The sequence below is a fragment of the Mercenaria mercenaria genome, chromosome 13 (genome assembly GCF_021730395.1).
Source record: "Mercenaria mercenaria strain notata chromosome 13, MADL_Memer_1, whole genome shotgun sequence".
NCBI classification, from domain to species: Eukaryota; Metazoa; Mollusca; class Bivalvia; order Venerida; family Veneridae; genus Mercenaria; species Mercenaria mercenaria.
In genome coordinates, this window is record NC_069373.1 from 52769363 (window position 1) to 52784363 (window position 15001).

General features: G+C 37.7%; 1 protein-coding gene across 1 annotated transcript in view; it reads left to right on the forward strand.

The window, feature by feature from the left end:
• LOC123528452 (TPR and ankyrin repeat-containing protein 1-like) overlaps positions 1-15001 on the forward strand; it is a 153863-nt gene that overhangs the window by 67451 nt on the left and 71411 nt on the right. Inside the window, exons 21-25 of the mRNA XM_045308172.2 lie at positions 3988-4296; positions 6166-6306; positions 9365-9487; positions 9691-9846; positions 10457-11886. Coding sequence (XP_045164107.2) covers positions 3988-4296; positions 6166-6306; positions 9365-9487; positions 9691-9846; positions 10457-11886 — 2159 coding nt within the window. The remainder of the gene's footprint in view (positions 1-3987; positions 4297-6165; positions 6307-9364; positions 9488-9690; positions 9847-10456; positions 11887-15001) is intronic.

Sequence of the window (15001 nt, forward strand, 5' to 3'; positions counted from 1 at the left end):
ATTTAGACCAAGTTCGAAAATGGGTCATCTGGGGTCAAAAACTATGTCACTAGGTCAAATCAAAGAAAAACCTTGTGTATGCAATAAAAGCTGTATTTTTCAACTGATCTTCATGAAATTTAGCCAGAATGATTACCTTGATAAAATCTAGGCTGATTTCGAAAATGGGTCATCTGGGGTCAAAAACTAGGTCACTAGGTCAAATCAAAGAAAAACATTGTGTATGCAATAGAGGATGTATTTTTCAATTGATCTTCATGAAATTTGGTCAGAGTGATTGCCTTGATGAAAACTAGGTTCGTTTTGAATATGGGTTATCTGAGGTCAAAAACTAGGTCACTAGGTCAAATTAAAGAAAAATCTTGTGTATGCGATAGAGACTGTTTTTTTCAGTTGATATTTATGAAATTTGGTCAGGTTGATTGCCTTAATGAAATCTAGGTCGAATTTGAATATGGGTCATCTGAGGTCAAAAACTAGGTCACTTGGTCAAATCAAAGACAAACTTCTGTATGTGATAGAGGCTGTATTTTTCAGTTGATCTTCATGAATTTTGGTCAGAATGATTGCCTTGATAAAATCTAGGTCGAGTTTGAACATGGGTCATCTAGGGTCAAAAACTAGGTCATATCTAAGAAAATGCTTGTTTTATCGCAAGAGACCAAGTTTTTGTAGGTCAAACATGTTTTACACTGTTATGGAGTGTTTCTTAGGTGAGCGACCTAGGGCCATCTTGGCCCTGTTGTTTTTGGGGTCACTCCATCAAAGGTCAAGGTCATGAGGGCCTGAACATTGAAAACCATTTCCGATCAATAACTAGAGAACCACTTGACCCAGAATGTTGAAACTTCATAGGATGATTGGTCATGAAGAGTAGATGACCCCTATTGATTTTGGGGTCACTCCATCAAAGGTCAAGGTCACAGGGGCCTGAACATTGAAAACCATTTCCGATCAATAACTAGAGAACCACTTGACCCAGAATGTTGAAACTTGATAGGATGATTGGTCATAAAGAGTAGATGACCCTTATTGATTATGGGATCACTCCGTCAAAGTTCAAGGCCACAGGGGCCTGAACATTGAAAACCATTTCTGATCAATAACTAGAGAACCACTTGACCCAGAGTGTTGAAACTTCATAGGATGATTGTACATGCAAAGTAGATGACCCCTATCGATTTTGGGGTCACTCCATTAAAGGTCAAGGTCACAGGGGCCTGAACATTGAAAACCATTTCCGGTCAGTAACTTGAGAACCACTTGACCCAGAATGATGAAACTTCGTAGGATGATTGGTCATGCAGAGTAGATGAACCCTAACGATTTTGGGGTCACTCTGTGAAAGGTCAAGGTCACAGGGGCCCGAACATTGAAAACCATTTCCGGTCAGTAACTTGAGAACCACTTGACCCAGAATGATGAAACTTCGTAGGATGATTGGTCATGCAGAGTAGATGAACCCTAACGATTTTAGGATCACTCTGTTAAAGGTCAAGGCCACAGGGGCCTGAACATTGAAAACCATTTCCAATCAATAACTTGAGAACCTCTCGACCCAGAATGTTGAAACTTCATAGGATTATTGTTCATGCAGAGTAAAGGACCCTTATTGATTTTGGGGTCACTCCGTTAAAGGTCAAGGTTACAGGGGCCTGAACATTGATAACCAGTTCCGATCAATAACTTGAGAACCACTTGACCCAGAATGTTGAATCATCATAGGATGATTGAACATGCAGAGTAGATGACCCCTATTGATTTTGGGGTCAGTCTATTAAAGGTCAAGGTCACAGTGGCCTGTTCATGTAAAATCATTTTTTGGAAATAACTTGAGAACCACTTGACCTACAATGTTGAAACTTAATAGGATGATTGGACATGCAGAGTAGATGACCCCTATTTATTTTGAGGTCACTTGGTCAAAGGTCAAGGTCACAGGAGCCTGAACAGTGACTTAGGAACCACTAGGCCACGAGTGTTGAAATTTAGCGGGATGACTGGACATGCCAAGTAGATGATCCCTATTGTAGCCAACCATCAGTGTCTCCTTGACTTTCGCTCCTGACCCCTATTGACTTCTTGCCTATAGGACTTTGCATTGGGGGAGACATGCGCTTTTTTACAAAAGCATTTTCTAGTTGACCCTTATCATTCAATCAGTGTCTTTTTGGCAAGCACTCCTTTTAGCAGTTTATGGTACTGTCCAAATTGAAAGATGGACAAGTTCATTATAGAAATTTAGCAGGGTAAGGGTTAACTCACCAGAGCACATAGTGCACACTCACCGTCCAGCATTATTCTGTTGTCCAGTGCCTGCTGATATTTTCTTCACATGGCAATTTTTCTAAAACTGATTTGGACTGTACCATTAACTGTTAAAAGGGGTGCTTACCAAAAATGTACTGGCTGAATAGCGACAGTGCAGATCATGATCAGACTGCACGGATGTGCAGGCAGATCATGAACTGCACTGGTCGCAAAGGCAGAATAAATCGTGTCCAATATGGTAAGTGTTAAACTGTTCAGCTTGGTTGCTCACAGATGACACCACAGCTAAAACTTAAAAATCTATAAACTAATCTCAGATTTTAAAATAATTTCATATAAAATAATGTGCCTTTACTTACTTTTTGCCAAGATTGTTCAAATAGTTCTGATTCAACAGAGATCATGGCCGTCTGGGTTTGTGGTCAATTTTGTTGAGCCTGCTTGCGGATGCGAAGACATAGTTGTCCAAATGGCTGTTTGGTGTATGTGCGTGCATGCATCCGTCTGGATTTGTTTGCCCGGACCATAACTTTGACATGCATGGAGCAATCTTGTTTATATTTGTTAAGAATGTTAACCTCAATAAGAGGGAGTGTCATGTGCAAACCCCAGGTTCCTATCTCAAAGGTCAAGGTCACAGTTGGAGGTCAAATGTAATGTCAGATATTGTCCAGCCCATAACTTTGACATGCATTGAGTAATCTTGTTAATATTTGGCATGAATGTTAACCTCGGTGAGATTGAGTGTCATGCACAGATCCCAGGTTCCTATCTCAAAGGTCAAAGTCATAGTTGGAGGTCAAAGGTCATGTCAGATCTTGTCCAACCCATAACTTTGACATGCATTGAGGAATCTTGTTTATATTTTGCATAAATATTTAACTCAATGAGACTGACTCTGTCTCAAAGGTCAAGGTCACAGTTGCGGGCCAAAGGGCAGGTTTGACTTGTTGCCCGTGGGCATCTAGTCTATAATAGCAAGTAGTGGGGAATATGTCAAGAAAAATGGAAAGTTTGTATTTGTCATTGGATTGCTGAAAAAAATGGAAGATATAGAGTGGGCATGCTAGATTTCAGAATTTTTTGTTAAAGTTGTAAAATTCAGGTGAGCAGGTAGAATCACAGTAATTATACAATACAGCTGACTGAAACATCATACCTGTCTCAAAGAGAATGACATCGGTCCTTTAACTCTTTATGATCATTTTGATTTTTGGTTAGGCCATATTCTTTCAGAGTGATATGTTTTGAATGAGCAATAATTGCCATGCAAATTATTGGGATGTAACTTGTATGTTACAAGACTTGGTATGTGGATTCATATCTAGGTGTTTTGAATGTGGTGTACAGTACTTGAGCTGGGTCATTCCAATTGATTCTTGGGCAACTTGTGTATGAAAAGAAATGGAACCACTGTCTAAGCATTGCAAATCATAAAAGGCAGTTAATGGGGTGTGAACACATGGTTTTGCTGTATCTGTAATTCTGGCAGATATAAAAGTTATGATCTATTTCAGTGGAAATGAAATGTTAACCCAAAACTGTTTGTCTATTAAAGATGGCTCTTTGTTAGATAATCATCAATTAAGTGTTTATATTAATACTTCTTTAGCCAAACTGCCAGTTGACCTGTCCACTTTTGAAGCTATATCAAACAGTTTTTGGGAGATATATTTTGCATGAATACATGTACAGTTTTGTTGATTTTTTTTTCAGAGAACATTTCCAAGTTGCCATCATCTCTGCAGTCAAGTAAGGAATTCAGTCAATCCAAAAGCAAGCCTTTTTCTGAAGTTGGCCAGTCGTATGTGTCCAACTCCCAGTCTAGTCATAAGAAGGCATGTGATCAGTGTGATGACCTTTACTCACAAGGGGTCATCAAGTTTTCAGAGGGGGAGTTGAGAGAAGGGTATGAGAAGCTGACAGAGTTGATTAACCAGAAACACAAAGGATCAAGGCATGAGAAAATTGTGAAGAAGGCTGTGTCAGAAATAATAAAAAAATTAGCTGAGACGCATAATCCAGGTATTCCATATATTTTTTTAGCTCACCTGTCACGAAGTGACAAGGTGAGCTATTGTGACCGCTTGATATCCGTCGTGCATCAACAATTTCTAAAAAAATCTTCTTGAAAACCACTGGGCAGAATTACACCAAACTTCACAGGAATGATCCTTGGGTGGACCCCTTTCAAAAATATTCAAAGAATTGAATTCCATTTCCAGAACTCTGGTTGCCATGGCAACCGAAAGGAAAAAATCATCTGATCCTGTTTCCAAGACTGTTTAATTATAATTACCTGATGACCCCCAAGTAATATGATGTCACTTGACTGTGACCTTGACCTACTAACCTACTTCCTTGTTTTTTAATACAGCCTTGAAATTTTGATGACATACACAGTTTTGCACACAAATCGTAAAACTGAATTTCATTGACCATGAATGTGACCTACTGACTTTCTTAATATTTTATCATCAGTTTGACATTTGAAATATGTAGCTCATATTACTCAGGTGAGCGATCCAGGGTCATCATGATCCTCTTGTTTCTTATTAGAAATCAGTATGTGTTGGCTGATTAGCCTTGCTTTGTCATGTTTTATTGCATATTGCTATATTTTTTACAGCAGATATTCAATGGAGCTCTCTTAAACACAAAAAATTTGAGAAATATGAAAATGGGATATTTGATACTGCGAAATCATATATATATGGTGGGGACTAACTACACTCCCACCAAGAGGGGGCTACATAGGAATAACTTTGTCTCGTTCTGTCCGTCCCTGTCCTGTCGTGTTCTGTCCAGTCCCATCCTGTCCTGTCCTATCCCGTTCTGTCCTGTCCTGTCCGGTCTGCCCAATCCTGCCCCTTATTTGGAATCAGTACAGATATCAAGTTGAAACTTAAAAGATATTTGTAGGGTTATCAGACAAGTTCACATACCAGGTCCAGTAACTCTTGATTTCTGTTTTGACAAAGTTATCTGCACTTTTCAGTTGAAAATTTCCAAAAATTGACATTTTTATTCACCGCTGAAGGCGCTGTTTTGTTTTTTTGGCGTTGTCTGTCCATCTGTTCGTCCAGAGCCATATCTAGGAAGTGGTTTGAAATATGAAATAAAACTTCATATACATGTTCATCGCTATAGGGAAATGCAGCCGGTCAAGTTTCAGTCAGATTTCCCAAGTAACAAGAGTTATGGCTCTTAGTAGTGTACTATAAATATGGCAATTTCTGCTTCATAACTTATGACATATTTGACCTAGAACTATGAAACTTAAATTGAATTTAGATCACCATAATGTGGTAATGCACACACAGTTTCATCAGGATATCTTTAGTAACGAGAGTTATTGCCCTTCAGTTGTTTAAAAATCCACATATTTGTACATAAACTATCCAATTGATAGAATTTCATTAAACTTCTTTAATTTTTTTCCATGAACACTTATTATCAACATGTGAAGTTGTGTACCCACACCCGGTCACCCCCACTGCCCTGGTCACAACCCATCCCCCTCCCAACCCCACAAAAAATGTCTTTGCCATTCCTCACCACAAACCCATTTGGTTGGCAATACCAATTCATCAAATTTGCTTGTCTAACAAGGCTTTTAGTGGGGAATGAATCACATTTAGCAATAGCTGTAGTTTTCATGGGCTTCATGGTTGGTTCAAGTCCCTAAAATCTAATCCCAACAAATAAGCAAAGTTCCAATAGATAAGTGGAAATCAGTGAATTCGTATCCCTACAAAATAGCTTCATTTGGCTAAACCATAAAATTTTAAAACTCCTAAATTAAATGGTTTCACAGTGTTCAGAGAAAAAAAAAGTGTGTTTGTATTGCAATATTGTTGTGCCACTCTGATTTATTGTTACTCTGTATTTTAGAGATACCAAAGTGCCTTACATCTGTCGGCAAGGAGATGTATCTTATGATAGTAGATCATCTAGCAAGCAGTGGTAAATGGAGACAGTTAGATATGGTTGTTAGGAAGTATAGACAGATACATGGCTCAGACCAGCTTAAAGGTAATATGTCATTAGGTCAGCTGATCGTATTCTGCTCATTTTGGTCAGTTTTTTTGCCCCTGGGCATATAGCATTTGAACTGTCCGTCCATCAGTCTGTCTGTCCGTCTGAACCAGACCACTGTTTCGCCTACAGCCCACATTTATGGTCCAATTTAGTTCATACTCTTCAACAATCCTTCTGGCAAGACCTACAATCTGAGCTATATATAGATGACCTTGGCCTTCATATGATCTTTACCTTTTAAACTTAAAACCTCAAAATACAACATCTTTGGTCATACATCCGGGGGCATAATTTTGCATTTTGAAAACATAGCACCTTGTTTTTTCGACAATTAAGAATTTGAGCATCCTTGTAGTTATACTAAGAAAACTAAACCAATAGAAATGATAGGAATCATGGGCTTGCCTTTTGCCGTATTGTTTTTGATGAAACTTTTGCACCAAAGTATGATATTGTCTCTGATTTAAGGAACATTATGTATCTAGCTTACATGATTTGCAATCTTTCTTACAATTTCACTACAAATTTAACCTGAATAAGACCATTCAGTAAGAAGTTTAGCCTCTTCGAAAGCAGGCACAAACATGAGCTGGCACGTTGATACTTGGGTGTAATTATTTTCATAAAAAATACTTACTTCATATTCTGTTGTTTGGTTTGAATTCTCCTGAAAGCAGTATGAACTCCAATGCTCAATATCTCAGGCAGGGTTAGCACCTTAAGTTTTTGGTTTATAGCCAAGGCATCATATGTTGATTTTAACAACAATTCACTGATTCTTTTTTAGCTCACCTGTCACAAAGCTTTTGTGATCGCGCGTCGTCATGCGTGCATAAACTTTTGCTTGTGACCACTCTAGAGGTCACATTTTACATGGGATCTTTATGAAAGTTGGTCAGAATGTTCATCTTGATGATATCTAGGTCAAGTCCTTAACTGGGTCACGTGCGGTCCAAAACTAGGTCAGTAGGTCTAAAAATAGAAAAACCTTGTGACCTCTCTAGAGGCCATACTTTTCAATGGATCGTCATGAAAGTTAGTCAGAATGTTAACCTTGATGATATCTAGGTCAAGTTCGAAACTGGGTCACATGCGGTCAAAAACTAGATCAGTAGGTCAAATAATAAAAAAACCTTGTGACCTCGCTAGAGGCCATATTTTTCATGGGATCTTCATGAAAGTTGATCTGAATGTTCGTCTTGATGATATCTAGTTCAAGTTCGAAACTGGGTCATGTGTGTTCCAAAACTAGGTCAGTAGGTCAAATAGAAAAACTTTGTGACCTCTCTAGAGGCCATATTTTTCATGGGATCTGTATGAAAGTTGGTCTGAATGTTCATCTTGATGATATCTAGGTCAAGTTCGAAACTGGGGCAACTGCGGTCAAAACTAGGTCTGTAGGTCTAAAAATAGAAAAACCTTGTGACCTCTCTAGAGGCCATACTTTTGAATGGATCTTCATGAAAATTGGTCAGAATGTTCAACTTGATGATATCTAGGTCAAGTTCAAAACTGGGTCACGTGTGGTCAAAAACTAGGTCAGTAGTTCAAATAATAAAAAAACCTCATGACCTCCCTAGAGGCCATATTTTTCATGGGATCTGTATGAAAGTTGATCTGAATGTTTATCTTGATGATACCTAGGTCAAGTTCGAAACATGGGTCAACTGCGGTCAAAAACTAGGTCTGTAGATCTAAAAATAGAAAACCTTTTGACCTCTCTAGAGGCCATATTTTTTAATGGACCTTCATGAAAATTGGTCTGAATGTCCATCTTGATGATATCCATGTAAAGTTCGAAACTGGGTCACGTGCGTTCAAAAACTAGGTCATTAGGTCAAATTATAGAAAAACCTTGTGACCTCTCTAGAGGCCATATTTTTCATGAGATCTTCATGAAAATTGGTGGGAATGTTCACCTTGATGATATCTAGGTCAATTTCAAAACTGGGTCACGTGCTTTCAAAAACTAGGACATTAGGTCAAATAATAGAAAAACCTTGTGTCTTTACTAGAGGCAGTATTTTTCAATGGATTTTCATGAAAATTGGTCAGAATTTTTATCTTGATGATATCTAGGTCAAGTTCAAAACTGGGTCATATGAGCTCAAAAACTAGGTCACTATGTCAAATAATAGAATAAAACGATGTCATACTCAGTTCAAAACTGGGTCACGTGGGTACAGGTGAGCGATTCAGGACCATCATGGTCCTCTTGTTTCCTCAACGTTCGCTGCCTGTAAGCAATTCATAGCTAACTACTAATCATTTTTACCACTTAATGACTAAGGTGTGGATGACGGAAGGTTGCTACGACTTCTGCTTCATTAAAACATAAGTTGGTATTTGCCTGAGTGTACATACATGTAGATCTTTATCACTGCTTGATTTTCTACACAGTACAATAAGGACATAACATGTATTAGAAACAGCAGTACTCACTTAGCTTATATGGTGTTTACGTACGTCTCAAACATCGTAATGATGTATTACTTCCCTTGCTTGTTACCCGGACATCTTGCTGTATTGTAGCATTATTTCTTGCAAACTAGCGGACAATCAGTTAGAACATTAACAGGCAAATTTTAATTATGAGAGGTTAAAATGTGATTGAGCTGGTAATGTGTAGCTGTGGTAATTCAAATGTTTTTCACCTGTGATCAAAAATATTTTGAAAAAATACATTACCAAATTGTACAAAGACTGCTAATCTCAATGATATATCTTATAATGCACTATAGACAACAGGCAACGTTTGACAGCAAATGTATAATTGAGCCGCGCCATGAGAAAACCAACATAGTGGCTTTGCGACCAGCATGGATCCAGACCAGCCTGCGCATCCGCGCAGTCTGGTCAGGATCCATGCTGTTTGCTAACGGTTTCTCTAATTCCAATAGGCTTTGAAAGCGAACAGCATGGATCCTGACCAGACTGCACGGATGCGCAGGCTAGTCTGGATCCATGCTGGTCGCAAGCCACTATGTTGGTTTTCTCATGGCGCGGCTCATGTTATTTTAAACAGCCCTAATTACTTACCAATGTTATTCAGGTTTTGCATCGGATCTAACAGTGGTGCCTGTTATCAGAGAAACATCACTGAAAGCAGCGGAGGATCTCAAACTTCAGATTGTAACAAATATTCTAAACAGTGGAGGATCTTTAGGAAGTGACAGTAAGTACAGCCTTTTAAATTTGATTCTTTTGTTCAAAATATAAAATTCTTTCGTTCAAAATACAAGTTTTTGTAATTCACCTAAAAGAAGGTAATAATCGTATTTGAAACAGAATATTAAATTTGCCATCTCAACTTGACTTTTCAAACTATCTGTATGTGTTGAGAATCAGTTATATTGATTGGGATAATTTTTATTCCAGATGGACAGATGGCAGTGAAATGTGCAGTTGGTGAGGAGCATTTCAAAGTACTGACAGAGTTGGTGAAGAGAGGTGCTGACACTAGGAATTTGTCAGTGTACGAGGGTGACACACCCATACATGCTGCCATGACGATCGTTTTGGAGAAAGAAAAATGTAAGACACTTTCTTGGCCTGTGTTCACCATTGTCGATAAAAATACAGATTTTCAGTTGCAAGCATGTGGCTTTGTCTTTGACCAAAATGTACCAGTCTTTGAACTTAAATATCTTCTTGAGTGCTCAATGTCAAGAATCTTAGCAAAAAAAGAGATGATAGTATCATTTGCAGTTCTAAGGAAATTAAGGGTGTGTAAAAAGTTTTTTTGTTACTATTCAGGAAAGTAAACCAGTGTTGGAATAGAATGGAATGTAAAATCTGTACCAGTTGTTTATGTAAAAGTAACATTTTGATTCATTGCTGGATAGATATATTTGGTTGATTCTAGTCTTTAATAAGGGGAAAAAAAACATTGCAATTTATTGAATTCAAAACAGCATCAGTACTTGAAAACAAATGAACATAACTTCATTTATTAGTCATTACAGCAGCATTTCATATAAGATCCTCAGTATAATGTATGTGTAATAAAAACAAACAAAATCAATGGTATTGATTTATTGGACTTACATGTAGAAGAGCCACCCTCATTCAAATGACATCATGTCTTGGTCCGTTTTTCTTTTACTCTAACAGCTTATGAAAATAGTTATCACATTATTTTCAGCACCTGTGATACTTGAACTTTTACTGAACCAATTTGAAAATTCACCAGACACTCATTCTCATCTGGACCCAGAGCAGTGGGATAAAAATGGAGACTGTTTATTTCATTTGATTGCGAAAGCCAAGTTTAGCTCATATGTTCTTAAACTGACCGAAATGCTATGTAAAAGAAATGTGTGCGCTAATTATAACAACAAAGATGGTAAACTACCAACAGACTACATAACTAAAAAGAATGACCGAAGAATGCAATTTCTCCGATTAGCAAGAACAGTTCAGCCTTCAAGGGAACAAATCTATGGTCCCAAACATCGTAAAAAGGAAAGTAGTTCCATGAAGATTGAGATAGATGATGAGTTACATCAGTTGCCAAGACCTGCGGATAGCGAGACAAACCAGGCACCTGTCACAGAGGTTGTGAAAACAGTTAAAAATACTTTAAGAGAGAAGAGGAAAAGAAACATTGAAGAATTGATAAGACTTCTTCCTGATAGCAAACATTCAATATTTAAAGTGGAACATTCCCCAAGTAAGAGAACTGCAATAGAGAGGGTTAACAGAGAGACTGACGGTACAGTTGTGGATATAGAAGCTGATACGGATAATTACAAGAGAGAAAGCATTGTTTATTCTGGGACAGAGGGTTTAATGGATAACAAAAATGACCTTGTTGATGTGCAGGATGAAAGAAAAAATGTGGTTGCAGAGTCTGATAAAGAAAGAAAGAAGGAAAATATCAGAGGAGATGCTGAAAATAGACCTAAGCAGCCAGTTTTACTTGAAGTAGATCAGGACAATAAAATAGGGAAAACTATGGAAGATCTGTCGAGTGGTGTAGAAACAATTGGACGGAAAATTGGGAATGTTGTAAAAAGAACTTTAGAAGATGTTGCTGCCAGTTTTAAGCCTAAACCAAAAGAGGAAGATGTCAGTTTGAGCAATTCATTATCTGACACAGGAGAGGGAAATGGTACTAATGTGGATATGAAAGTTGAAAGTGATTCAGGACCACCATCACTGGAGAAAGATCAAGAAATACAGACTGCAATTAACACCTCTGAAAACATGGATGAAAGTATAGATGAGTTTGTAGATGCCCCAGAACCTTCAAGTGAAGATGAAATTGGAGAAACAGCTATGAATAAGGAAGATTTAGGACACAAAAACAACACACTTGCTGAAGACCATATATTGGAAAACATAACAGATGAAGCTAATAAATTCCTTGAAGAAAAGCCGGAAGACAGAATTCTGGAAACAGAAGAACACAAAATGAAAGAAAATTTGGAACCATTAGGTGAAGGAGATATCAGACCAGTTGGTATGGAACAAAATCAAGAAGTTGAAGAACAGGTCGAAGAAATTGAAGTTGAAGAAAGTGGTGATGAAGATACAGATGATGAGGAGGAAGATTTTGAAATAGATGTACAGGTGGGTCTTCTTATGTTTACAATGCTTCTCAAAGAAACATTGATAGTGGCTATAATGTTTTGTCAAAACAAAATTGTTATTATTTTTACATGACTGTCGTTTTCATTAATAGAACTATCAGTTTTTGAGTCAGATTTCAGATGAACCATAGAAACTTGTGTATAATTAATGCTAACAATTTTACTGTGAGGACCACCCACAAATCAGGGATTCCTATTTTGGTACTCGCTAAACTGTCTTGGCTAAAAACTTAGATTGCCGTTACAGTCTGTAAGAGATTATCTTGGTCTGTTTTGTAAACAAAGTTTTAAGTACTAAATTAAATAGTTCTTGAAGAAAGAAATATTAAAAATGATAATGATTACAACAGTGATTATTGGTATTATTTTTAACCAAGATCTAATTGTGAACAACAAAACTGACACAATATGACACAGTAACACCATTTGCTGATAGTTACTGGCATTTGAGCTTTAATGGGTCAGAACCTTTTGTTAATCGGTTCAGTTGAGCAGCTCTTGTCAACTCAAATATCCATTTTCCCAACACAAATAGTTCTAAAATTCTTTTGAGATCTGTCACTGGTAGCCTAACTTACTGATTGATAACAATGTATAATGCTTCTAAATTCTTGACGGCTAATGCTTCTTAAGGCTCAGATCGGGATTTATGTTAAATGTAATATGAAATTGTTCAAATAAATATTTCATAAAATGTTATTTTTTGAGAAGTCTGACGGAAAAAATTAGGTTTTTCTGGAAGTTAGATATTGTGATATCCAGGGCTTCCATTAAGCGGCGTCCCGGCGTAAAATACACCCAAAATTATGATCCATACGCCAATACATAATGTCAGAGGCGTACAAAGGACTTCTGATATCTTCAAAGGACGACAAAATCAATACACCGTGACGTAACTTCACTCGAATGACGTGATTAGCTCCGTCCCGTAACTAATCAAAGTGGTTTAACTCTTGATTGACAGCCTCGTAAAAACTGCCAGCATTGTTTGAAGTGTGAGACTAGTGTGAAAGCATCGTGTTTGATAGAGACCCTCTGTAAATTTTAACCGTTATAATATTAAACATTACATGCATTTGGCTCGGATTAAGTTGATGAAACAAGCTCCGAAGTCGGAAGACAAAGTAACTAATTGTGGAAAATTTATCGATAATTTCAGCACAAAAAACCTCAGCAAGTAACTATATTCTTCTAGCAAATGACATTTCACATCCAGTTTAAATTAAAACATTTTTTTCCGATTGGTAATAAATTTGCTACTTACTTTGGATTTTCGTAAATGATAAATCCTACAAATGATATATAATTTATCCTAAAAATGATAATCCAAAATTTTCCTTTATTGATTTTCTTTGATGTGGGATGAAAGTTAACTGGTTGGGTATTGCCAGGTGAATGACGTAATTATGTCTCCCCCAGGAGACATATTGTTTTTGCCCTGTCCGTCCGTCCGTACGTCACACTTCATTTCCGAGCAATAACTGGAGAACCATTTGACCTAGAACTTTCAAACTTCATAGGTTTGTAGGGCTGCTGGAGTAGACGACCCCTATTGTTTTTGGGGTCACTCCGTCAAAGGTCAAGGTCACAGGGGCCTGAACATTGAAAACCATTTCCGATCAATAACTAGAGAACCACTTGACCCAGAATGTTGAAACTTGATAGGATGATTGGTCATGAAGAGTAGATGACCCCTATTGATTTTGGGGTCACTCCGTCAAAGGTCAAGGTCACAGGGGCCTGAACATTGAAAACCATTTCCGATCAATAACTAGAGAACCACTTGACCCAGAATGTTGAAACTTGATAGGATGATTGGTCATGAAGAGTAGATGACCCCTATTGATTTTGGGGTCACTCCGTCAAAGGTCAAGGTCACAGGGGCCTGAACATTGAAAACCATTTCCGATCAATAACTAGAGAACCACTTGACCCAGAATGTTGAAACTTGATAGGATGATTGATCATGAAGAGTAGATGACCCCTATTGATTTTGGGGTCACTCCGTCAAAGGTCAAGGTCACAGGGGCCTGAACATTGAAAACCATTTCCGATCAATAACTAGAGAACCACTTGACCCAGAATGATGAAACTTCGTAGGATGATTGGTCATGCAGAGTAGATGAACCCTAATGATTTTAGGGTCACTCTGTTAAAGGTCAAGGCCACAGGGGCCTGAACATGGAAAACCATTTCCAATCAATAACTTGAGAACCTCTCGACCCAGAATGTTGAAACTTCATAGGATGATTGTTCATGCAGAGTAAATGACCCTTATTGTTTTTGGGGTCACTCTGTTAAAGGTCAAGGTCACAGGGGCCTGAACATTGATAACCAGTTCCGATCAATAACTTGAGAACCACTTGACCCAGAATGTTGAAACTTCATAGGATGATTGAACATGCAGAGTAGATGACCCCTATTGATTTTGGGGTCAGTCTATTAAAGGTCAAGGTCACAGTGGCCTGTTCATGTAAAATCATTTTTTGGAAATAACTTGAGAACCACTTGACCTACAATGTTGAAACTTAATAGGATGATTGGACATACAGAGTACATGACCCCTATTTATTTTGAGGTCACTTGATCAAAGGTCAGGGTCACAGGAGCCTGAACAGTGACTTGAGAACCACTAGGCCACGAGTGTTGAAATTTAGCGGGATGACTGGACATGCCAAGTAGATGATCCCTATTGTAGCCAACCATCAGTGTCTCTTTGACTTTTGCTCCTGACCCCTATTGACTTCTTGCTTATAGGACTTTGCATTGGGGGAGACATGCGCTTTTTTACAAAAGCATTTTCTAGTTTGACATAATTCTACTCCAAGTAAAATGTACTTTAGATTTTTTAAAGTGGATTTTCATTATGTAGCTGAACAACAGTAAGTCTGTTGATTTTAATAAAAATGCTGACTGTTGCTATACGTATTATGAAACAATAAAATATTTTTTTTGTAAAATAAAATATTTTCTAATCATTCTAGTGGTCCTTTTCTCTAAATTCTATTACTTTACACATTGTTCTGAACCAATTAGATATGATGGTGATAGTAATGATGATGACGATGATATTGAAGGTCATTGTACAAAGTGAT